The 26,807-nt window shown below is 42.3% G+C and overlaps 1 protein-coding gene across 3 annotated transcripts; it reads left to right on the top strand.

Moving 5' to 3' along the window:
- Window positions 1-9,179: 9,179 nt before the first annotated feature.
- On the top strand, window positions 9,180-25,592 carry LOC106980965 (gastric triacylglycerol lipase). 3 transcript variants are annotated; one of them, XM_027049862.2, is made up of 9 exons: window positions 9,180-9,302; window positions 9,480-9,594; window positions 10,502-10,604; window positions 12,470-12,579; window positions 17,071-17,207; window positions 18,840-18,986; window positions 21,467-21,538; window positions 22,194-22,265; window positions 25,242-25,592. In XM_027049862.2, the coding sequence occupies exons 1-9, from the start codon at window positions 9,198-9,200 to the stop codon at window positions 25,476-25,478; spliced, it is 1,098 nt and encodes a 365-aa protein (XP_026905663.1). In that variant the 5' UTR covers window positions 9,180-9,197; the 3' UTR covers window positions 25,479-25,592. The 3 variants fall into 3 exon arrangements, with proteins under 3 accessions (XP_026905663.1, XP_014934549.1, XP_053063258.1); XM_015079063.3 differs by having other exon boundaries at window positions 9,480-9,597; window positions 10,406-10,604; XM_053207283.1 differs by lacking the exon at window positions 18,840-18,986 and having other exon boundaries at window positions 9,294-9,302; window positions 9,480-9,597; window positions 10,406-10,604.
- The last annotated feature ends 1,215 nt before the right edge of the window (window positions 25,593-26,807 follow it).

Raw genomic sequence — 26,807 nt, 5'->3', positions numbered from 1 at the left:
GAGAGCACAAGCAGAGTAGGGGCAGAGAGAGAAGGAGACACAGAATCCAAAGCGGGCTCCAGGCTCCGAGCTGTCAGCACAAGAGCCAGATGCGGGGCTCGAACTCATGAACCATGAGATCATGACCTGGGCTGAAACCAAGAGTCGGATGCTTAACTCACTGAGTCACCCAGGCACTCCTTAAAGGATCATTTACTAAGTATTTATGCTATGCCTGGTGCTATGTAGAGTGCATACATTATTTTATATAATTTGTATACAAATCATCTGAGAAGTAGGCACTGCCATCTTGATTTTACAAATGAGAGGCTGAAACCGATGTAAACTCATCCAGACAACAAGTGACCGTGCAAGAATTTGAGCGTAGTCAGTTTGACCCTAAAGCCATGCATTTAGACATATGGTATCCTACCCTCTGTCCAGAAACAAGCGTAAGACATTCCCGCAGCATAAAGGAACCACACCTCCAGGCTGGTGTCCCCTTATGGATCCTATCTTTCTTCAGGAAGGCCAACACAAAACGCCATTGAAAACACGATCCTATATTTACTTCTCTAACTCTTTACGTTTTCCAAAGCATTTGCTTGTGAATTATCTCCTTTGATCTCTATTCATGTGTTCATTCATTTATCTACCTGTTATTTCCTTCATCAAACACAATCTGGACAGGAAAACAGCTTATATTTAAAATATGGAAAGTACCAGGGCAGGGGTACCAGTAAAGACCCAGAGCAATGAGGGAGATTCGGATGTCACCATGCAAGTGACATTTGAAGTGAATCCTGAATCTTGAGGAAAAGGTACCAAGCAACAAAAGGAAATCAGGGCATTTATGTGACAAACCTACTAGGTAGCTGGGCAGGTATTGTTATTATTATACAACTTATTACATAAACTAAGACCCAGTGAATAAGTGATGTGCGTTGAATCACCCAACATATGGTTATAGGTACAACAATTCCTCCTTCCCTTGATCTCTTCTCTCAACATTACGGTCTTATTCAAAGATGATTTCCACACCAGATTCGTGTTTTCATTTGTCCTCATTAAAGAGTCAAGCATTACTTGCATCAAAGGTGTCTGATAATGACTATCACAAACATCATGGAGTCAGGGTGATTTCCATGGAATGATTTGCACAACTCTTAAATTATGTCTTTCCTTTCAGCGGCTTATAAATGGCTTTCTATTACAGTTACTAAAATTTCTTACCATCAGCCTAAAAAATTAGATAGTAATATTTTAATACATACGTATTTTCCCAATGTATATTTAAACATCCTCTTCTACAGTAGAATGTGCATTAAATTAATCATATTTCTTTATACCCATCAGGTAGTTTACTATTACACAATGCATATGGTACGCTCATGCATAAGTGTATACAGACGATTTGGCAATTCATGTTCTTTCTTTGATCATTTTTTCATCAAATACTTGCCGATCATGTACTTTGTTCCAGGCAATGGGCAGGTACTGAGGACAGAACAGTGATTGAAGAAGCTGGAGCCACTACAGTTAAGGAGTTTGTGTGTGTGTGTGTGTGTGTGTGTGTGTGTGTGTGTGTTGTGTCCAGGGAAAGAGAGCTAACAAAGAGCCTATGAATCAAAAAGTCCTATAAAAGGGATAACCATAGGGTCTGTTGTAATGCCTACAAAAGTACCAAGCCCAATATGGAGACATGATAAACAGTGTCAGGCTGTTGTTCCTCAGGGAAATAAAGGCTGAACTAAGACCTGTGTGTACATGGACAGTTGCAAGAGAAAAAGGATGGTAAGGAGGGTGAGAGAAGTTGGGGGGGGGAACTGTTAACATTACGAAAAGCATCATGTTTCCTCACGGACCTAAGCACACGCTGCACACTGAAAACTAACTCCCTTTTACTAGTTTATATGACTACCACAGTTACCCCAAACTAAGCAGAATTTAAGGTACTGATAAAGAGGGAAGAGTGTGCTTGGCCATTTGGCTGCATTAAAGAGAACACAGATCTCTTTAAAAGACTACTAGTATTTATATATGCCCAGACACTGTCCCCAAATCCTTTTCAATTACAGTAAAAGACCAAGGGAACACATCCTGAATTCTCTTGTTTAAATCTATACAAACAATGACATGAAAGATACGGTTAATCTGCTTCCCACCTGCTGGCGAAGTAAATTCAGCTCCTTTTAGCCTTTGGTTAGCTACCAAAACCTTCCTCTTCTTTATCAATCCTTCCTTCCGTGTTGACCCTTATGAGAATGTGCCACTCTTCGCCTTTCAAAAATCCCCTCTTGTCAATGACAATCAACCAGAGTTGAGCAAAGCTGAGATATTAGAAACATCAAAATACGCAAGTGCGTGTGGTATTTGCTAGACCCCAACTTTTTCCTAGTTTATTCAAACCAAGTGAATGCAGTTAGTTGTGTTACAATGTGTGGTGAAAAGCTGCCGTTTGATAGCTTGCCATTGCGTTCTTTTCAGCAATAATTATTTTTTCACCATTTTTACTAGCAACTTAAGTACTACAAAAAAAAAAAAAAAAAAAAAGGAGTGATTCCTAAAGTTAAATTGCAAACTATTTTAAGATGTCAAAATAGGATTCTCTTTTTCTCACACTATAAGCTACAGGTGCTCATGGTGTTTGCACAGGATCAACTGTATTTTTAAATATTAATATTTTAATTCCACAAGTCATTTATTAACACAATGACACTGTTCAAACTCCAACTAATGATTTTATATAAGGAAAATGACACCACCCATATGTTCTTAAAGGGCAGCGGCTGGGTTTTCTCTACGAGCTGTATCATTATCTGCAGAGTTAGAGACCCTAGGCAAAGACCATAATAAAACACTAATCCCTGCTGATTACATTCATTTGCAGGAGGTTTTGTAAATATCCAGTCAGAATAATTTATGTGCTATATTTTTAAAGAACAAGAGGAGATCTTTCATCATCTCAGGACCTATTATCGGAGCCACACTACATAATCACTTGCCTTATACCTTTGGTCCAACACTTTCTATATGTTTAAGCTATCAAGAATCATTTTTACTGTTTTCTAAATCACTTCTAGTCATAACTCCTTTGACCAATATTTGTGGCTGTTAGAAGTTAAAGGTGTGAACTCAAAATATTATGTGAAAATGAATACAGTATTTGATTTTTAGGTTTGTCCTTTGATAATTAGATGATGTCCAGATAGAAAGGATTATGGAAATTTAATCAGTGGCTGAGTAATTCTGGCCATTATTGAAAGTTTTGTATATAAGAAGTAAATGCAACGTAGAGCAAATTACTAAACATCAAGAGAAACAGAATCTTGTTTCTGAGGAGACGGTGAGTATAACTTCTGTTGGGCAAAATTCATGTTTGAATTATTGGACTCATTTTTCCTATAACGCAACTCTTGCATTTATTAAAAGCTTGGGGGTTTATCGAGTATTCATCTATATTAATGTGTCTATTTAAGTTAGGGCTCACTCTTCTAAGATCTCATTTCTTTTTTCTTTGATTTTTTATTTATATGTGAAATTATTAATTACTAGCTGGCAGATTTGTTTATTAATTCAGGATTTTTATAGCAAGGGCCTAGCGTGTAGTCTCTCTTATGCTTCCTTTTGAGAAGCAAAAATCAGTCCTCTAGTATCATATGAACTAGCTGTATTAACATGCTATATCGAATAATTTCATCCAGGTTCTGTTGAATCAACCTATATTAACACCATTGCTAAATTTCAGAGGCTACTAGTGGGGAACATAATCTTTGGAGACAGACTACCCAGTCTCAACCTTGGGGTCAATCGCTTTCAACACACCCGTTGGGAAAGCCCTTGTTTAGTCTTGCCTTCCTCTTCCACAAAATGGGGACTAAAATGCTATCTACTCCCTAGGGTTATCATGGGAGTCAAATGGGATGACAGTAATACTAACTGTATTTATTCCGTGTTAACTACACGCCTAACACGTTATGAAGAGCTTTCCTTTCATTATCTTAATGAATTTTGGTAATAGCTTTGGGACATACACTATTGCCAGTTCTATTTTCTAGAAGAGGAAACCATCCCAGAGAAGGTAACTGACTTGCACATGCAGTATGTTGGACACACTGCCCAGCACATAGTGAGCCCTCTGCAAATGTTAGCTACTGCTTTGGCCCTACAACTTGCCGACGAGCACACTTATTCTACCCCTGAACATCTTTGAGCCCACGTGTATGACTGGGTGGTTGGGATATGCTATAACTTAAACCATAGGTTAACTGTCCTCACTGTGCAGTGGCAAATTACTTACTGAAGCAATAGATGGTAAAAAAAAAATTGTGGGTTCTTGAAATAGCTGATCAAACCCTTCTGGTTTGAATGTTAAAACACTGCTGGTTGTTCTTTATGTACGAGTTTGTCCCTTTCTAAAATAGCATCGTAAAGGCACAGTTAAAAATCCATTTTTAAGAGGCACTATTATATCTAATCCTACGCTAAATAAGTGGTCAAACTTTTAGACCAGAGGCTCAGATTTAGGTCTTGAGAGTTCCTGTCTGGCTTTAGTGGTAAGTCCAAAACTACGGTAAGTGTTGTACATGAATTACGACAAATGGTTATACTGCCTGTGTTGAAATATCAGCAAATATCAGTGATAAAACACCACTTTTCAAAGAATCCCACTTGAATCCGGTCATCCAAATCACACAAAGCTCTTCACTATATGGAATTAAAACCTTGTAAGTGTGACTTCCAAATATTGCTCCTAGCACGCAGTGCTTTCTTCTTCTTTTTTTAAGTTGAGAGAGAGAGAGCTTGAGAGCAGGGGAGAGGGGCAGAAGGAGAGAGAGAGAAAGAGAGAGAGAGAGAATCCTAAGCAGGCTCCACACTCAGTGCAGAACCCAAGGCAGGGCTCAATCCCATGACCCTGGGATCATGACTTGAGCCAAAATCAAGAGTCAGACACCCAATCAACTGAGCCACCCAGATGCCCTGCACACAGTGGTTTCTTACTAAATATTTATTGCGTGATTTACATCTGGCACACTACCAATGAATTGATTTAAAACGGTCCTCCACATGGCATCTCTTCAAATATTTGAGAACAAATATCTCTTCTCCCTTGAGACTTTTTCACCAGCTTGATAGATTAGATCTGAAGACTCTAACTTGTAGTTGGTGATTGCAAGACAGAAGGGAGTTTAGATGTTCTACGTCTAATGTCAAATAGTTTACCTGTGCTGAGAAATAAGTGATAATTGCCATCACAAGATCAGAAAAGTAGGGGGCTATCACAAAGTGGTCATTTGGAAAAGTTTATAAATTGGATTTTCTTTTTTTTTTCTTTTTTTTTTTAACGTTTATTTATTTTTGAGAGAGAGAGAGACAGAGCATGAACAGGGGAGGGACAGACAGAGAGGGAGACACAGAATCCGAAACAGGCTCCAGGCTCTGGGCTGTCAGCACAGAGCCCGACGCGGGGCTCAAACCCACAGACCGTGAGATCATGACCTGAGCTGAAGTCGGACGCTTAACCAACTGAGCCACCCAGGCGCCCCTATAAATTGGATTTTCAATCAAAATGTAAAAATCAAAAAGAGCACCAATTCAATTTTAATAAGTTTGAGTATGTAGGCAATTCCTTATTGTCCAAAAGAAAATGCTGACCAGGTGCCCCAAGGACCACATGTGAACAAGCAAGGCTGATACATTTTTAGTTGGGCAACCCAGTTTTTTGAGGAAACTCAGAATAAGAACATTCATTCATTTTACAGCAAGCCCATTTTGTCATGGAGCACTCTTGCTTTATAACTGCAAGAATCCTAACAATGTCGGTGTTCTAGTTTTACTTTTTAAATGATACATTTTAAATTTTATGAATGGCACTATGTAGCATAATATGTACTAAACGAACTGTATTCTGTGCCTTGTTTTTACAATCCATCTGAGATAACTTTTCAAATAAATACGTATGTATCTCCTTCCCTTTCCTCTTTGGGGGGAGAGAATGTCATAGTATTTCTTGTTTTTATTTTTTAATTTAAATATGATTGATATATAACATTATATCAGTTTCAAGCATACATTAATGATTCAATATTCCTGTATATTGCCAAGTGATTGCAACAATAAGTCAGGTTAACATCCATCACGATACATCATTACAGATTTATTTTTTATTGTGATGAAAGTTTTTAAGGCCTACTCTCTTAGCAACTTTAAAAAATACAATACAATATTACTATTAACTATAATCTCCATGCTGTACATTATATCCCCAGGACTTAATGATTTTATAGCTGCGAGTTTGAACTTTAAAAAAAAAATTTATGTTTATTTATTTTTGAGAGAGAGAGAGAGAGAGACAGAGTGCAAGCAAGGGAGGGGCAGAGAGAGAGGGAGACACAGAATCTGAAGCAGGTTCCAGGCTCTGAGCTGTCAGCACAGAGCCCGACGCAGGGCTTGAACTCATGAACGGGGAGATCATGACCCAAGCTGAAGTCGGATGCTTAACCCACTGAGCCACCCAGAGGCCCCACGAGTTTGTACTTTTTAATCCTCTTCACCCATTTAACTCTCCCTCAACCCCCCACCAATCTGTTCTCTGCATCCATGAGCTCAGTCATTTTGCTTTTCTTAGGGGGTTTTGTTTGTTTGTTTGTTTAGATTTCACATATAAATGAGATCATACGGTATTTGTCTTTCTCTGTCCGGCTTGTTTCACTTAGCATAATGGTCTTAAGGTCCACCCACGTTGCCCGAAATGGCAACATTTCCTTCTTTTTAAAGGCTGCATAATATTCCGGCGTGTGTCTCTGTGTCCCACATTTTCTTTATCTGTTCATCCATCAGAGGACACCTAGGCTGCTTTAACGTCTTGGCTATTATAAATAATGCTGCAGTGAACATGAGGGATGCAGATATCTTCTTGAGAGTTTTTGTTTTCTTTGGATGAATACTCGGAAGTGGAATTGCTGGATCATATGGTAGTTCTATTTGTGAGTTTTGGAGGAAACTCCTTACTGTTTTCCATGTCGTTGCACCAACTTACATTCCCACCCACAGTGCCTCACCAACACTTGTTATTATTTGGCTTTTTGGTAATAGACATGCTAACGAGTGTGAGATGAGACTTCATTGTGGTTTTGAAAAATCGTATTTTTTTTAACGTTTATTTATTTTTGAGACAGAGAGAGACAGACCGTGAACGGGAGAGGGTCAGAGAGAGGGAGACACAGAATCGGAAGCAGGCTCCAGGCTCTGAGCCATCAGCCCAGAGCCCGACGCGGGGCTCGAACTCACGGACCGCGAGATCGTGACCTGAGTCGAAGTCGGAGGCTTAACCGACTGAGCCACCCAGGCGCCCCTTCATTGTGGTTTTGAATTGCATCTCACTTTTTTCTTTGAGCAATATGCATGACCTTCTGTTTCTACAACAATTTATAAGATTATTATGTTCTCTACTGATAGGCATTTAGGTCATTCCCAATCTTCCCCATTATAAACAGTGTTGTAGTGAACATTCTCGTCCATATGGTTTTAGACACATTCGTGATTACAGCTGAGTTAAAATCTAAATGTAGAATAGAAGGGCTAAATTTTCAGGAATATTGCCAGCTTCCTCTTGAAAGACCTCGCAAAAGCTGATACTCCTACAAACAGCATTTAAGTGTCTGTTTCACCCAACTTTGCCATCATTATGAATTATCAGACTTTGTTTGATAGGTGTCATAACATGATAGTTTTAATTTACATTTCATTAATTATAATGTAATTGAAAATATTTGCAAATGTTTTTAAGTTGTAGAGTTTTAGGCCACTTTTCTCTCCGGGAAAGCTTTTTCATGTGCTAAACCAATAGTTAATGGTTTGTTGGGTTTTTTTCTTACTGATTTATAAAAGCTGGCTAGACATTAAATTTTTTTTTATGTTTATTTTTGACACAGAGAGAGAGAGAGACAGAGCATGAGTGGGGGAGGGGTAGAGAGAGAGGGAGACACAGAATCCGAAACAGGCTCCAGGCTCTGAGCTGTCAGCACAGAGCCCGATGCGGGGCTCAAACTCATGAACCGTGAGATCATGACCTGAGCTGAAGTCGGACGCTTAACCGACGGAGCCACCCAGGCACCCCTAGAAGCTAGCTAGACATTAAAGGAATTAATCTTTTGTCATAAAAGCTACAGCCGTATTATGGAGGTAACGTATGCTTTTGGACTTTTTAAAATAGCTAATAAAAGCTCGCCAAATTTGTTAGAGCAATTAGGTGAAAGACTGGTCACGTAAACAATCGTACCAATTTGATCCACTTGAAATTATCGTTAACCTATCTGTGAGGTGGGTTGTTAGATCTTACCTGTAAAATATGAGGGGGTTGAATGAGACAGTCACTGGAATTCTTTTCAAATCATGATACTAATTTTCCTTTTTGTTGTTAAATCCTTGCAACCAAAGATATTGTACCCTCCAACACATTGTTAATTTATCAAGACCTACCTAAGTCATTTCAATTAGGTAATATCTCAGCAAAAAAGCAAAAGCTTCCCTGAGATTATATATATATATATATATATATATATATATATATATACACACACACACATACACGTATATATATATGTATATATATACACATATATATATATACATACACGTATATATATATATATGTATATATACACACACACACACACACACACACACACACACACACACACTACTTTAGTTATGGCAGCACTCTGAGTAGATGGTGGCAGCTTTTAAATCCACATAATTACCCCAAATCAATAAATATTTATGGAGTGGCTGTTATAAACACTATCCAAAATGCCACAATGAGTTCGAATGCATGTCACATTGAGGATGAATCTAGAAGAATCAAATGTGTACACAACACACACACAACCTTGGGCTCTCAAAATGAGTTGACAAAAGCCTTAAACATGCGGTATACTAAGAATGGGATCTTATGTCAGACAATTAGAAGACATTTTTATCAATTCAGGTTTACTCAACACGACTGGAAAACCGAGTGGGAAATGTTCTGAAAGGAATCAAGTCAAGCATTGCAACGCCGATATCCACGTGTCCCAGTTTATTACCCAACAGAATATAATCCAACCCAAGCCTTTCTCTAGTTTGCGTGAAAGGAAAATTAGCACAAATACAAGTATGAAGAAAGTGTAATAGTTTAACCATGCACGGGTCATTCTTCTGTTTCAGGCAAGACCAAAATGCTGTTGCTATTAACAGTGGCCAGTTTGATATCTGCGCTTGGAACCACACATGGTTTCTTGGGAAAATTACACCCGACAAACCCTGAAGTGACTATGAATATTGTAAGTCACTGGGGGGCGGGGGGTAGGGAACCTATAGAATGAGGAGCTACCACCGTGACTTAGAATCACGGTGAGGTGAAGCCTTGACATGACCGATCAAGAGTAACTAACCATATCTGCTTACCAGATGCGTTTAAAAAGTCAACTAAAACTTAAAGCTGTGTTTTTCCTCCCCAGAGTCAGATGATCTCCTTCTGGGGATACCCAAATGAAGAGTATGAAGTTGTGACTGAGGATGGTTACGTCCTTGGGATCAACAGAATCCCTTATGGAAGGAAAAATTCAGAGAATAAAGGTATAACCCTGCCTTCCTCCCTTTTTCTCCTTTCCTCTTTCCCTCACACTTTTCTTCCTTTCATTCTTTCCTCCCCTCCTTCCTCCTTTCATTTCCTCCTAAGGACTTAATGGGTCTTGCTTGTTCTGGAAATGTAACAGTGATGAAACTTTACCTCCGGTCTTCAAAGAGATCACCATCAAGTCAATGAGATAGATACATGGACAGATGGTTACAATAATATGTGACACGTGCTAGACATGTACAGAGAATATTAAACTAGACGTTCTGGCAAAGGTGCCTAACTGGGCTAGCAGAAGTCAAGAAAAACTTGCTCTGGAAACAATAATTAAGCTGAGTCCCGGAGATCAAGAAAAGTTAGCCAGAATGTGCGAGATGATTTGAGGCTCATTTCCTGAACAGATAAAGGTCATCGTTTTGGCTATTGCTGCCAAAAATTTATCTCTTTTCTCATTGCAAGAAAACGGTGAAGCACAAAAAAGAGTAAAATTCAGCAAGATCACCTATCACTTTACCACTCACAATCCACTTAAATTAACAACATGCTGAATTTCCTCAGAATATAAGTTTTTTGATGGCTTTTGAGATAGAATTGGCATCCAATAAACGGCACATATTTAAAGTGCACAATTCGATGTGGCTTGTCACTTGAGTAACTGTCACCGTGATTAAGATAATATATTCAAATGGTCAACTCAGTCAAGCAAACGTATTGCATTCTTGTCCTACGAAAGCCTAGTTCTGTCTTCGTGTTTATCTGAGAATAAGGAATGAGTTTATAAAGCTTGAATACACTTTTCTCCCTTAGGCCGGAGACCTGTTGTGTTTTTGCAGCACGGTTTGCTCGCGTCAGCCACAAACTGGATTTCCAACCTTCCCAACAACAGCCTGGCCTTCCTTCTGGCCGATGCTGGTTATGATGTGTGGCTGGGGAACAGCAGGGGGAACACCTGGGCCAGGAGAAACCTATACTACTTGCCAGACTCAGTTGAATTCTGGGCTTTCAGGTAAAGAAAAGGGGCAATTAAAAATAAATACTGAGTTTAGAAAGCATGGGTGGTCGCGTGCGTGTGTATTCCAACCCAGTCCTATTGTTTTTTAAATTTTTAAGTGTTTATTTATTTTTTGAGAGACAGAGGGAGGGAGAGAGAGACAGAGCATGAGTAGGGGAGGGGCAGAGAGGGAGAGGGAGACACAGAGTCCGAAGCAGGCTCCAGGCTCCGAGCCGTCAGCACAGAGTCTGACATGGGTCTTGAACCCACGAACCTCGAGATCAAGACCCGAGCCAAAGTTGGACCCTGAGCCGACTGAGCCACCCAGGCGCCCCCAACCCAGTCCTATTTTAGCCTGTTATCCTCCAAGTGGGATAAAAGCAAGTCATTCGTATCCTAATACCTTTTTGGTTTCTTCCATACACCTCCCTGCAAGGGTAGCTTTCCCCCCACACTTTCTATAGATCTCAGCACCATTATTCGCAGATTCCCTGAATACGCTTTTCCAAATGGAATGAGCAAAGCAACCTGAAACAAGAACATTCACTGCCCTCATCAGATTCCCAAAGGAGCATCTGCAGAGATTCGGGAGGATGTTAAAACTCAGTGGGAGATTCAAGAACCTGGGAGATTCAAGGCTGAGGCGGGGGAGGGAGAGAGTAAAGATCGGGGACACTGTGGAAAGATTTGCACAGGTTTCTAATCTCCGGCCCTCTAGGGCCTCGTCCCTGGAAATTGCAGATAAAAGGGGAAACAGCAGAGATTTCTGTGATGATGCTGAGGCACAGAAGTGCTCTGAGGGTTCCAGGGCCTGAGAGGAAGCCCGTGACTCCTGAGTGATGAGGAAGAGAGACAGGACGGGAGATGACAGATGCTGAAGAGGGCCGGGTCAGGCCAGCTACAAGGGTCACGCTGAGGGCCTGGGAACTCGTCTGAGTGCAATGAGAAGCCACCAGAAAGTCTCCAACAATGGAGTGGCATAATCTCCGTTTGCATTTCCTTTTCTTTTTTATTTTATTTATTTTTTTTATTTTAACGTTTATTTTTGAGACAGAGAGAGACAGAGCATGAACAGGGGAGGGACAGAGAGAGAGGGAGACACAGAATCTGAAACAGGCTCCAGGCTCTGAGCGGTCAGCACAGAGCCTGACACGGGGCTCGAACTCACGGACCGTGAGATCATGACCTGAGCCGAAGTCGGACGCTTAACCGACCGAGCCACCCAGGCGCCCCTCCTTTTCTTTTTTAAATGTTTATTTTTGAGAGAGAGAGAGAGAGAGAGAGAGAGAGAGAGAGAGAGGATGAGCAGGGGCCGGGGGCAGAGAGAGAGGGAGACACAGAATCCGAAGCAGGCTCCAGGCTCCCAGCTGTCAGCACAGAGCTCTAAGTGGGGCTCAAACTCATGAACCAAGAGATCATGACCTGAGCCGAAGCCGGACGCTTAACCAACTGAGCCACCCAGGCGCCCCTCCCCATCTGCATTTTCAAAAGCTCACTCTGGCTCATCCGTGGAGAGTAAAATAGAGGAAGATACGATTCACCTGATCAGGCACTGGAACACTGCATACAAAGGATTATTAAATCTGACTTTCATTTTTAGGTATAGGAATAATCCCCATCTGCAGATGCTACCTTGTTTGGATTAAACTGCAGCTGTAACGCTGTGCCTCAGAAATGATGTCATCTGTTTATAAGAAGCCGCCCCTCCAAAGCACCTAATGCTAATGGTCTATCAGCATTAGCTAATGGTCGATCAGCAGCAATGCTTAGAGAACCTGGTTTTCTGTTTCTCTAAGAGAGGCTTAGCTATAAATATGCTCGACTCTTAGAAATTATAGCAAGGAAATGCATGTCGTTTTATTTTTATTTTTTTCTTGCAGTTTTGATGAAATGGCTAAATACGACCTTCCAGCCACAATTGACTTCATTTTAAAGAAAACTGGACAGGATCGGCTCCGCTACGTTGGCCATTCCCAGGGCACCACGATTGGTAGGTAAAAGGGTTCTTATAGACCTCCTTCCAGCGGTGGGGCAGGCATATTGGCCATTTGCTGATCGTTTTCCATTCATTCTATGATGTAATGGCCACAATGACCCAGTCACATGGGGACAATTATTATTCCTATCATATATGGGGAAGCAAAACAGGAGGGTAAATCATTTGTGCACACGTAACACAGGTGCAGCACAGAGGGTGACTCAGATACTAGCTCGGGCCATCTGACGGCCAAGCCCACGCTCAGAGACATGGCTTCGCACGGCCTCTAGATTGACCTTACTCCATCCATTCAACTGCATTTATGGAGTACCAGCCACGTGTCCTAAGAATACAGCAATAAATGAAGTACATTAAAATTTCCATCTTTGTACTGCATATACTCTAGTGGGGAGGCAGAGAAGGTGACAAGGATCAAAAAAGTAAAATAGGAGTGCCTGAGTGGCTCAGTAGGTTCAGCATCAGACTCTTGACTTCCGCTCAGGTCGTGATCTCCTGGTTTGTGAGTCTGAGCCCCCACGACGGGCTCCGCGATGACAGCATGGAGCCTGCTTGGGATTCTCTCTCTCTCCCTCTCTCTTTGCCCCTCCCCTGCTCATGCTCTCTCTGAAAATAAATAAACTTAAAAAAAATTCTTTTTAAGAGAGTAGGTAGGTAATAGTAATGTTACGGGAAACAAATAAATCAGGAAAACCTCTCAGGGAGCATTAGAGGGGATTCAGCGAGTTTAGAGAAAACCACCAGCACTCTCAGAGTAAAGGCATGAAGGAGGTCAGGGTCTGAGCCGTGTGTATACCTGAAAGACTGATGTTCCAGGAGGAAAGGAGGACAAGAGCCTTTAAGGCTCTGAGGCTGCAGCGTGTTCAAGGAACGGCAATGAGGCAATGCATTGTGTAGCTGAACCAGATAGAGAGACAGCGAGAGACGAGATGGAGGGGTGGGATGTGGTTTGAGGAGGGCAGGCTGTTCAGGGCTTTTTAATGTTTATTTATTTTTGAAGTGGGGAAGGGGCAGAGAGAGGGAGACACAGGATCCGAAGCAGGCTCCAGGCTCCGAGCTTTCAGAACAGAGCCTGACGCGGGGCTCGAACTCACGCACTGTGAGATCACGACCTGAGCAGAAGTTGGACTCCTAACTGACTGAGCCACCCAGGCGCCCCAGGGCTTTTTGACTGTTGCACGGATTTCAGCTTTTACTCTGAGTGAACAGGGAAACCACAGAGTTTTGAAGAGAGGAGTTCTAGCATCTGACCTCAGGATCCTCAACAGGATGGGAAGGTACAGGGTCCTGTGAACAGGATCCCTCCAGCTACTGATGGAGAACTGGGTTAGGGAACCCAGCTAGAGGACCCTTAGAGTAACCCACCCGCCTAAGACTTGACAGTGACCTGGCTGAGGGTAGGGAGCTGTGGTGCACGGTTAGTTTCCAGATATTTTCTGGAGGGGCAACGTACAGGACTTGCCTCCACAGTGGATATGGGGTGTGAGAGAAAGAGAGGAGTCAAGAATGACACCGGGATTTGTGACCTGAGCACCTGGAGTCACGGAGACACCCAAACCCCGATGGCAAAGGCTGTGAGAAGGGCTGATATGGCACCAGGGAACAGGGGCTGCATTCTCTAGCTGCTGACTCTTAGATACCTGTCAGAGATTTCAGTGCAGGGCCAAGCAGTTGAGTAATGATACAAACCTGGGGTTCAGGGGAGAGGACTGGACTGAAAACACAAAATGTACATGAGACAGGATGCAAAGGAGTGAGGTCAGACAGGAAAGAGGAGGTGTCCTCCGACTAAGGCCTGGGCCACTCTTAACCTGGAAGATGAGAGAGAACCGGACAATGATCCTGGGAAGTGATGGTGACAATAGCCCGGAGGGAAGCCAGGAGAGCCTGGTGTTCTGGAAGTCAAGAGGAGAATGTGTTTTAAGGAGAAGGTGGTCAACCGTGGAAGAGGCTGTTGAGGAGTCAGGTGAAATGAAGTCTGAGAAGGGACCATTGCACTTGGCAGCAGGAGAGGTGACCTTCCTAAGAGCAACCTCAGAGGAGTGGCTGGGATGTGAGCATCTAGTGAGTTCAAGAGCCCATGAGAGAAAGCCAGACAGGGAAGGGAAAGGGTGGAAGCGAAAGGGGGCGGAATAACAGTGTGTTTTTACGCTAGTCCCCACTCTCGGCTGATGGCCTGAGCCCGTGCCATGATTCGAAGCGATTGGAATGTCTGTGTCTAGACACAGATGCGAGGAAGTCGATGAAATTGGCAGTGGGCGCTCATGGGAATCGTCTTTCGACCGCTTGCTCTCCTACAGCACGGATCTCCCTTAGAGAATTTGAGACGGAGAAAGAGGTCTGAAGAAGAGCTTCCGGGTGTCCTTTGTCATTGTGGCATACATCATGTTTCCAAGGAGATGAGGATTCGTATTCGGGACGTGTACATAAACACTGCTTGAGCGAAGGCCAGAAAGGCGGGCGTAGCAGGGGAAGAAGCTGGGACGTGACGCAGTCCCCAAAAAGTCCTCAGCGCACTCTGTCTGGGATGGCTTTTCAGAGTCTTTGAGCGAGACTAGGTGGCTGGGCCTTTTTACCCACCTGTTGGCCAGCCATTCAATGCAGGCTGCCCTGGGAAGAGATTCTGTTGAATTCTTTGAGAACCCTGGATTGTCTTGAGCAAAAGCAAAATGAGAGAGGAGCCACTGGGGTTGAATAAATGCCTCAGACGTGTAAGGAATCCAGGCAGGGCAGCACAGCATCAGACCCACATGGCCCATAATCGACTCACACTCCTCTGTCAGAGTGGCAGGTGCTCTAGATTACCAAAACTTCACCCCTTTAGTCTCCAAAACCACACAAAAATCCCATCATTTGGAGGGAAATCTGCCTTTGACTCATGACACACTTCTGCCTTTTTTTTTAATGTTTTATTTCTTTTGGGGGGGGAATGAGTGGGGAGGGGCAGAGAGAGAGGAGGACAGAGGATGCAAAGCAGGTGCTGCACTGACAGCAAAAAGCCCGATGAGGGGCTCGAACTCACGAACCATGAGATCATGGCCTGAGCTGAAGTCAGATGCTCAACCAGCTGAGCCACCCAGGCGCCCCTACACTGCTGCTTTTTTAAATAGTACACACCGAACAGAGTTTAACCTTTTCTCGGTGATCTTGGGTCCTAAAATTATTGCCTTGAGATACACTGCAACAGTGTCCTTAGGATTTGTTGAGATAGGACTGACACTAAATAACTCCCAATGACCACTCTTTGGAGTCAACTGAATTAAATGGGATCATTCTTCTTTCTTACGAATGGATATCTTACCATTGCTGTCACCCCACTCCTATTCTTCTGGAAGGTGTTTCTAATCTTCTGTGTACTGGGAAGTTAGATAAGCACCCTTGTTAGAATTGCGCGTAAAACAGGATTGTTCATTCTGAGCCAGCAAGTGTATTCTGAGAAGTCACCTGTCTTGACCATGTGGGGACCTACTGATACCCACGCGGGTTCTTCACGTGTGATTCTTGCTTTCTCTGGGTGATATGCTGGTTGTAATCTGCAGAGTTAGGCAATCAAGTAAAGAATCCCGTAATAAATGTAGTCTTCTTGAAAGACCATGCTTCCTCAAGTAAAATTAGGCTGTATATTACATAGGTGACGTTAAGTGTCTACATTTGAAACTTCTTTTTTTTTCAGGCTATTCTTGTGTCTAAAAAAACCCCATTATTAACTGTGGGGAGAGGTTATCCTATGTAGTTTGACTGTATAGAGTTTAACTCAATAACTATTTGGTTACATCCTAGTCTACCAATATGCTACTGTTCATAAAATCAGTTAATTACAGACAGGAGCTGAGTATATTTACCGTGTGTAGACGTTTGAATTATCTTGGCTACTCACTTGTCCAGCATTCACAATATGCCTCGTGTCCTGGTAAATACCTTCTATAATTCACCTCACTTGGTTCCTAAAAAACCTAATGAAGCACTCATTATTATCCCCATATTTCAGATGAGAAAACTGGGGCTCTTAGTTTTAGGTGACTCCTCCAAGGTCACAAAGCCAGTAAACCACAGAACTGGGATTCAAATCCTGTTTGGTCAGATTTCAAACCTGTGCTTTTAATCTTCCCACTTACATACCCTACTCATCTGCAATGCTAATGATCTCCCTGAGATGACATGAATTTGAACTTATCAAAATCCTTACATTGTATACATCGCTTTTGTCACCATTTGATTAACCTAAAGTTAGCCTATTCTCGAAAGTCAGATAAATGAATTTATTATGACTTTTGAAAAGTTCTAGCCTCATGTTCCCAGACAGTCTATGAGAAGAAAACAAATCTATGAAAATCTGATTGCTCTGAGCAAGCAGAGATGGTCAGTGTCTCAGGTTGTCGCTCTTAGTAAATGGCACTTGGAGTAAATCCAAAATAATGTCACGCTTGTAACACACGCGCGCACACACGCGTGGACCTTCTTCGCCAATTCCTTGTTCTATTTCAGGTTTTATTGCCTTCTCTACCAATCCCAAGCTGGCTAAGAAAATAAAAACTTTTTATGCGCTGGCTCCTGTGGCCACTGTCAAGTACACCAAGACCCTGTTAAACAAGCTCATGCTTCTTCCGTCATTCCTCTTCAAGGTATGTGATTCTCTTTAATTGAATCTAAGATAACAAATCGCCCCCTGGGTTTCAGAGTGATGCCGACAGAACAAAATCCCCTGGGGTGGTTTCCAATCACGTTTTCACCCAGGAGTGGGGAGGGACGCATGCGCGTTTTATTCCTTGTGCGCAGACGTGGTTTATTCCTTGTGCACGCGTGTGTATTATTTCTCGGCTAGCACCGACCGCAGTTGAGTCCCCGTTGAGCCGCTGAGATCCCCGTTTGTTTCCGCGTGTTCCTTTACTTTCCGAGGGTTAGCAACTCCGGGAGTGTGGGTGCTCCCTCACAGACGTTCGGTTTCCTTCAACCTGTGTGAAAGCCGCGATTCCACACCAGGGCGGGGAAGGGGAAATAAGAACAAAACCACACAGTCAAAAGAAGAAGCGTAAACTACCCATCGAAAACCAGGAAAAGGAAGGGTAGAAAACAAAGGGAAGGGGAGGGAAAAGGAAGAAGAGTGGAAGAAGGCAACGCTTGGCGAGGCCAGGACCTTGAGGCCCTTCATCAAATGCCCTTGGCTTCCCAACGCTTTTCCTAAGAGTTTCCTCCTTTAGTGGGGTTCCAGAGGACTGGAGCATGGGTCGCAATAAACCAGAAGTGCCTTGTATAGGCGCCTACAGGGGAGGGAATTCGTAATCTTTGTTCTTCCTACACTTAATCCCCTCCTTCTCCCCCCTGCAGAAACCAACGCTCACATACGCAGACACAACATCCTTTAGAACAGTTTTACATCAGGCTGTAAAAAGTCATGATGCTATTTCCTCCTGTAGTTTTGTAATATTCATTTCTTTTCACTCCGAACGAACATGTGTGTGTATGTCGCAAGCCTAAGCGACTTTACCTCCAAACTACATCTGTAAAGCTTCTATTCAGAATGTGCAAAATCGTAATGACCTTGAGTATAATTACTGGCTGCGTTGATGCAGACATTTATTACCTCCTTGTGCTCTGAGGCTCTGATAGGCGATGTGGACAGATGGTTTTAAAATAATAATAAAAAGCGCTAGACCTTAAGTCAGGGGCTTGAGGCTTGGGTCAGGATTCTAGCTATAATCCGGTTCTACTTAGCACAAGCCCCTGACTCTTCATTAGCCTCCCATTTCCTCATGCAGCCTTCTTCTTTCCTCAAGAAGACTTGAAGCAAATCTTTCAATTGTCTTTCAACCCATGCAGTCCTGGCTTCGTTGTCTTTCCAAAGGCTTTGCTGAAAATATGGCTGAGTCACCATTTCCGCTCCTGATCTTTTCATGTTTTATTGCTGAAATCACGTATCTCGGCACTTAATTATGACATTCTGCCACATTGTTTTATGATCTTATTTCATAACGCTTAGTAGCCCAACTAGACTATAATTCTTTGTGTCTTATACTTCTCAGCAGCCAGTACGTTTCTCGGTGGAACCGTAAATACTCAGTATGGAGCATCGGCCCTATCCCCTCCACAACTATGTTGTGGGAATAAAGTGAGAAAAAGTTTTCAAGATTCCTAAAACAACATAAGATGAAAATCCCATCAGCCTAGTCACACCTATACCAGGAAACAAGACAAATTAATGCGTCTTTTCTGCAGCTTAATTTTTGGAAACTTCTAACGATGCTTTTGTTTTTCAGATGATATTCGGGAACAAAATATTCTACCCACACCACTTTTTTGATCAATTTCTTGCCACTGAGGTGTGCTCCCGCGAGATGGTGGACCTCCTCTGTAGCAACACCTTATTTATCATTTGTGGATTTGACACTAGTAACTTGAATATGGTTTGTATGCATTGACATTTCTTTTTTTTTTTTTTTTTTGCATTGACATTTCTATTCTGAAGATTTTGAGCAACACTTTGATGACTTGTCCTACCATCACTTAGAAATGATCGTTCAGGGGCGCCTGGGGGGCTCAGTCAGTTATGCGTCCGACTTTGGCTCAGGTCATGATCTCGTGGTCCGTGGGTTCCAGCCTCGTGTCGGGCTCTGTGCTGACAGCTCAGAACCTGAAGCCTGCTTTGGATTCTGTGTCTCCTTCTCTCTCTCTGCCCCTCCCCTGCTTGCGCTCTGTCTCTCTCGCTCTCTTAAAAATACACATTACACAAAAAAAATTTTTTTAAAGAAATGATCATTGAAACAGCCAGGAATAGCTTCAGAACTGTGTCCCAGCCATGTAGCTCAGCCCAAGGGAAGTCACACCGTTGCTCCCAGTTTTGTTCCCTTCAGCTCCCTGCTGTCACCCAAGGGCCTTCTAAAGTAAACAGCAGGTAGAAAAAATAGTAGATGGTGAGCACTACTCACTTTTGACCACCTAAATAATTGGCATCATATTTAAATTCTGTGAGGGGAGGCATTGAGCCATATGTTTCTGTAGGAAAACAATGTCTAGGCATTGAATAAATGTTCTTTATAAATATTCTTAATGTTAGGGCACCTGGGTGGCTCAGGGGGTTGAGCGTCTGACTCTTGATTTCCATTCAGGTCATGATACAACAGTTCATGGGATCGAGCCCCATGTTGGGGCTCAATAAATAAGCTTTAACAACAACAACAAAAAAAAAACTCATTTCAGACAAATTATGTTAGCGCTCGTCCACACTCTTTATCTGCTATTTCACTTGCTTTGCCTTGGGTAGGGGTTTTAAAGTTTATTTATTTTGAGAGGGAGAGAGAGAGAGAGAGAGAGAGAGCGAGCGAGCGAGCATGAGTGGGGAAAGGGCAGAGAGAGAGGGAGAGAGAGAATCCAATGCGGGCTCGAACTCATGAACCGTGAGATCATGACTTGACTGAAATCAACAGTCCAACGCTTGACTGACTGAGCCAACCATGTGCCCCGGATTGGGGTTTTAAGACTGCAAAATGCAGAATCAAAAGTAGTTAAGAGTATGGAGTCAAGCTAAGAGGCTAAATTCAAATCCCGTTTTTGGAGCTGACTTACACTCATCTTCTTGGTTTGCTTTTCCACAAAATGTACCATTGTGGAGATTAAATGAACTAATATGTGGAAGACATACAGAACATAGTTCAAAGCACATCACTCATAGCAATAGTACGTTTTGCTAGTGATACTATTATATATCGACAATTCTCTTCACTCAAAATTGTCAGTTTAGTTACATACCCTTGAGCACCTAAAAAAAAAAAAAAACAAAAACACCAAGTACACTGATAAGACGATATAATTCTACCTACAGGTACCTACTCACTAAACAACGTTTATTGGAGGCACTACTAAGGGTTGTAGCTACTGGGAACACAATGGTGAAAAGACAGATATGTTCCCTCCGTCATGGAAATCAAGGACATTCAGGTCTTTTTCTCAATGTTAGTCAGAATCTGTAGATATTTTAAAATATATACGAACAAAGGGAACTTTCCTTAGTTCCTATTTTTGATGGTAAATACAAGTCTCATCCTTCTCCCTTGGAAGGGAGTCACTCTTTGGCTCTGGGAATGTCTGCCATTTTGTATGTGGAGCTCAACAGAGTAGTCTACCTTTACCACACCAAGAAAAGGCAGACCAAATTACTGGGTTCCATCCATAAAAGCCTTATGAGAAAAATAATAATAAAATAGATACATGAGGAGGCAATTAGAGTGTTCATCCTCTGCATGGAAATTATGTGAAGAGATACTTCATTCCCCTATGAAGATGGTCAATTTGTTTGATCCTATCCATGGTCTTCGATACAGTGGAATTAAGACCCACTATGAACTAATCTATGCAAGATGAGATGGGGATTTCAGTTTGTTGTCCGGGGTCTGACCAAGGACACTGATAAGACAGCAGGATGGCATAGAGATTATAAATGTACCATATATGTATACTGACTATCACATATATGGTGTATACATACATACATCTAGGTATATATACATACATAGGTCTGTAGAGCAAGAGGCTTGTGTATGGACGTTACATTTACTGCACTCAGGCACCGGGCAGGGAAGAATGAAGAGCTGAGACGTTAGAGAGCTAGATTAAAGTCCCTGGCTCCACCCTGATACAAACCATGTGACATTAGCCATTTCTCGAAACTTCTTGGGAAGTCTTCTCATGGAGTAGCCACTGACCAAACAAACTGGCTCCTGCAATTGGCCCTTGCAAACTCTAAACTGGCATACAGCCGTGTTGCTCCTATCTTTCAGGTAAACCCTGCCCTTAAACACCTGACCTGGATCAGAACAATTTCAGTCTTAGGCTATTTTTAAGAAACCAAATATACATCGGTGTCTGTGTGTCTGTGTTTGCTTTCTAGAGTCGCTTGGATGTGTATCTGTCACATAATCCAGCAGGAACGTCGGTTCAAAACGTCCTCCATTGGTCCCAGGTATCATTTCTCAAATACTATTAAAACTTCTGTTGTGTGCCTGAACCCCTGGCACTTTACCCAAAGCACATTCATTTTTTTTTTTTTTTAGTGTTTATTTTTATTTTTGAGACAGAGAGACAGAGCATGGGCAAAGGAGGGGCAGAGAGAAGGAAAGACAGAATCCAAAGCAGGCTCCAGGCTCTGATCTGTCCGCACAGAGCCTGATGGGTGTCAAACCCACGAACCACAAGATCATGACCTGAGCCGAAGTCAGATGCTTAACCGACTGAGCCACCCAGACGCCCCCCTAAAGCACACTCTTAAGATAGTCTGTCAAATGCTCCTGGAAGGGTATTTTTCTGCCATGTGGCTAGTTGCTGATAATAGCTATCAATCCATGTGAATGGAAATCCTCTGAAAACAATCACTTTTGGGAGCAAAGAAATGAATGATTTTTAGGACGTGGCATGCAAGAAAAAAATATTTCAAGCAAAGCGACATTTAAATTTGCATAGATATCTTGTCCTAGATGATGAACAGCCTTGGTTTTTTGGAAGGAGAAGAATGTTTTTCAATAACTGTTTACATTGGAAGTAAACTTCCTAGAAAGCTTTGATTTTCACACAGTGAGGAGAGTTTTTATTTCTTTGTATTCTTAATTTCTCTCCATTAGGCTGTCAAGTCTGGGAAATTCCAAGCTTTTGACTGGGGAAGTCCGGTTCAGAACATGATTCACTTTCATCAGGTAAGCTTCTTGAAGTTAAAATTATTCACATTTTGAAAGACAAAGATATAAAAGGTTTGAGATGAAATTACAATAATCATGCATACACTTTCCAAAGGAAATTAGAAAGTGGACGATAATTTCCTTAGAATCCTGTCATCAGACCAGACATCATGCCGTGAACTCCTGCTCCAGTGGCTACACTCAGGGTACCGCACCACCACGTGCGAGGAACATTCTAGAATGCATCACCCCTCACCCTCTTGCACAGACTTGCCCTGGATCCTACACCCCAGCACACAGTTCCCTCCTTCCGGAAATGCAATTCTCTGATACGACAAGCCAATAATTGGAACGGCTTGCGAGATAAAGCTGAAATTTCTGGTCTTCTTACACAATACCCTTTCCTTTGTCGAAAGCCAGAGAAGTGATTCCACTACATTCCAGATGGAAGATGTTAGGGTGGCATGTTGGCAGGTCAAGGCTGAGATACCTGTCAGCAGGCAGGGGCTTTGTCTAAAGGCAGGCGCACTGGCCACCCCTTGCACTCGCTGCAGCACAAAAAAGCCAAGCTTTGGAGTCCATCCTATCTGGGGCCCATAGGCGTTCAGATAGAAATTTCTTCGTCTCTCCACCCAGATGTGGAATGAGACAATGTCTTCCAGCCCTCAGCACAGGGTGCACCCTCAGACCATCACTGGCCAAATTTGAACAGGAGAGCCACCCTGCAGTTTTGGTAATCCTCTCCCCTTCCTTCGGACCCCACCCCAAATTTTCTACCCAAGTATTGGTGGGGAGCCTCCTGATTTCCATCTGCTTCCATGACTCAATGTTTAGAAGGGATTTCTATCTCTTCACCACAATATCGTATGTGTAGAGAAGATGCCTCCTGCTTTTGTGCCATTTTCAATGTCTTTAAAGAGGGTTTTCTCACAACACCATCAGATCAAGCATTGTTGAGATGCCTTTTCCCCGACCATCACCTCCACAAGGCCCCACAACACAAACTTGCTTTGCATCTACCTTTCTACTGGGCTGTACCTACCAGCAGTCCCAGGCAGCCATCTGGGAGGACCTGGAACACCAAGTCCCAAGTGCACCCTCCCCCCCGCCCCCAGCCAAGCCTGAAATAGCACAGGATGGTCTTCCACTGAGGCAGTGACACTAACTTAAGAGCCAGAAGCCAGCATCTAATAAACCCGTTGAACAGTGGAACATGAATAAAGGAAAGTAGGTTTATTATTACGGATATTCTCTATACTACTCTTTTCTTCACTATAATAAAGTGTTAAAATACTGTGAACAATTCTATATGATTCATTATTTTGCTATGACAAGTTGGCTATTCTGTAAGGTGAGAATATAGAAAAATTTAGTATATTGGATAGTATTCTTGAGAACATGATCAGAAAAAACCAACAACATTCTCTGTTGATAGTGGTGAAATTGGTAATGGTTTGCTTATTTCCTTGTCCTGCTTTATTAACCTTTTTAAAATGTGTGTGTAAATGGTGATTTTCTAGAAATGCAAATGGGGCTGATGATAGCTTTTATCACAATATGATCCAATATTTAGAAAAATCAGGTAAGTATTCAACAAATACAACCCCTTCACTGAACTGACTGACCTACCCACTGACCCTACTGATACATCAATACAAACCAAAATAAATGACTCAAGACATTTCAAGATCATATTTTAGAGGGTCTGGGTAGAAACAGTCAATTACAGTTAGAATCCAGTCAAACCCACTTCCTTTCGCTTGGGTAGAAATCTAAATTTTTAATTTGTAAGAATTGTTATCTAAAGCCTTGCTATTCAAGGCCATGGTCCAGGACCAACAGTGTCAGCATCACCTAGGAATGCAGAATCCTGGCCCTTCCCCCAGATCAGAATCTTCATATTAACAACATCCACAGGTGATTTACAGGCCTGTTAGAGTTTAAGAAGCACTGACCTAAAACATATTGCATCTACTTTGCGCTGTGGATAAGGGTGACTGTCTCTGAGCAATGACTGTTAAGAATCTTCTTAAAAAACTAGGTCATGCCATTTGCAAAACATGGATGAAACTTGAGGGCTTGATACTAAGTCAACTAAGTCAGACAGAGGAGGATACGTAGTGTATAATCTCACTTCCATGTGGGATCTAAAAACAAAAACAGCAGCTGAGTTCATAGATACGGAGAACAGTTGGTAGTTGGCAGTGGTGAGGGGTACAGGGTTGGGAAAATGGCTGATGGTGGTCAAAAGGTACAAACTCCCAGTTCATACAACAAGTAAGTCCTGAGGGTGTCACATACAGCATGGTGACTGTAATGAACAATACCGTATTGCTTGTTTGAAAGTTGCCAAGAAAGTAGATCTTGAAAGTTCCCATCATAAGAAAATAAATGGCGACTATGTGTGGTGGTGGACATTAACTACACTTACTGTGGCAATCATTTCATGATATGTGCATTTTTTTTTAATTTTTTTTTCAACGTTTTTATTTATTTTTGGGACAGAGAGAGACAGAGCATGAATGGGGGAGGGGCAGAGAGAGAGGGAGACACAGAATCGGAAAGAGGCTCCAGGCTCTGAGCCATCAGCCCAGAGCCTGACGCGGGGCTCGACCTCACCGACCGTGAGATCATGACCTGGCTGAAGTCGGACGCTTAACCGACTGTGCCACCCAGGCGCCCCAGATATGTGCATATTTTAAATCATTATGCTGTACACCTGAAATTAATATAATGTTCTAAGTCAATTATATTTCAATAAAATATCTAGGTCGGCTAATGTTACATATATATGTATATATATGTATGTATGTGTGTGTGGGTATACACATATATACGCACACATACGTATATTATATATTAAATAATATATAAATATATATATAATATATATTATATATAATATATATTAAATATATATTAATTTAGCCAAGGAATAAATATTTAAAGTGCAGCTACCTATAAAACTGAGATTCTTTCTGTCTTGCATTTTAGCCCACACCCCCCTACTACAACCTGACGGACATGCACGTCCCGATTGCGGTGTGGAATGGTGGCAATGACTTGTTGGCAGACCCTGAAGATGTGGACCTTCTGCTTTCCAAACTCCCCAATCTCATTTACCATAGGAAGATTCCTCCTTACAATCACTTGGACTTTATCTGGGCCATGGATGCCCCTCAAGTAATTTACAATGAAATTGTTTCTATGATGGGAGAAGATAATAAGTAGTTCTAGATTTAAAGAATTATCCGTTCATTTTTCCAAAATTAATTTCTTCTCTCACATATGGTTCTCTATAATGCTTTGGGATACGGTGATTCTTCCCGTAATTTTGACTTTAGAAATATATTCGCATCAATAATCTTTCCGTTTATTGTTTTGGATTTAAAATAATTTTAAGGGGCACCTGGGTGGCTCAGTCGGTTAATCGTCAGACTCTTGATTTCAGCTTGAGGTCACGATCTCACCATTCATTAGTTCAAGCCCTGCATCAGGCTCTACGCTGACAGTGCAGAGCCTGCTTGGGATGTTCTCTCTCTCCCTCTCTCTCTGCCTCTCCCCTCCTCTCTCTCTCTCTCTCTCTCTCTCAAAATAAATAAAGGAAAAAATAAACAAATAAAATAATTTAAAAAATTTTTTGTGCTTAACATGGGGTGCAGAAACTCTTGAAAGAACAGATTCCTGGAGAGGCGAAACGTCTCTTCCAGCCTTCCCATTCCATGCATCTGCTAGACCCAACCTAGAATATGAGACACGAGTGGTGAGTTTTGCCAACAGATGGTCCTGGGATGGAACACTGATGCCCCCCATGCGTGCGTGAGATCGAGTACCCGTGTGCATCGCCTTCTATGGCCTACGACCGCTGCAGCCCATTCTCTCCCTCTCTGCTGCATATCACGTGCTGTTTTGCGTATTTACCTCCATGAAATGGCAAAGCAAGCTATAAGCTCAATCAAAGGCAGCTCACTCTCACTTCCTAGAGGGAAGAGACCAATGGGTAGCCCTGGTTCTGGAAGTTGGGGACGAAATGTGTTCTCTATCCCTTCTGCTCTTCTATCCCACATCCCTGGACCTTGACCACAAAACGTGCAACAACCAACCACAAGATTTTTCACGTCACTGCCACCATCCTGGCAAACACGGGATCCAGAAGCACGCCCACCCACCCACCCCCCCAACAAAATGTCTCCTCCAAACGTCCAAGATCTCCAGTAAGCACGGTCTCACCTGGGAAATTCTACCAACCCGGTGATATTGTGACCTCGTATTTTATACAATGAAGCTTTTTGGGTCACGCCTAGCATGCTATGGTCCGGCTTAATGGGCAAAAAATACATATGAGATCAAGACTATCTGGTACCCACGTTGTGTATAGAACACAGTGGGTATTCACAAAACGCTGTTAATGTTTCGTTACACTGCGAGGTCCCTCAACCTTTGCTAGAAAGCCCGAAGCTTTCTTGTTCATTTTATCCCCTGTATTTTTTTTTTAATTTTTTTTCAACGTTTATTTATTTTTGGGACAGAGAAAGACAGAGCATGAACGGGGGAGGGGCA

The sequence above is a fragment of the Acinonyx jubatus genome, chromosome D2 (assembly GCF_027475565.1).
Source record: "Acinonyx jubatus isolate Ajub_Pintada_27869175 chromosome D2, VMU_Ajub_asm_v1.0, whole genome shotgun sequence".
In the NCBI taxonomy this organism is placed as follows: Eukaryota; Metazoa; Chordata; class Mammalia; order Carnivora; family Felidae; genus Acinonyx; species Acinonyx jubatus.
Note: the sequence above shows the minus strand (reverse complement) of the source record. Positions and strands in the feature narration are given on the sequence as shown.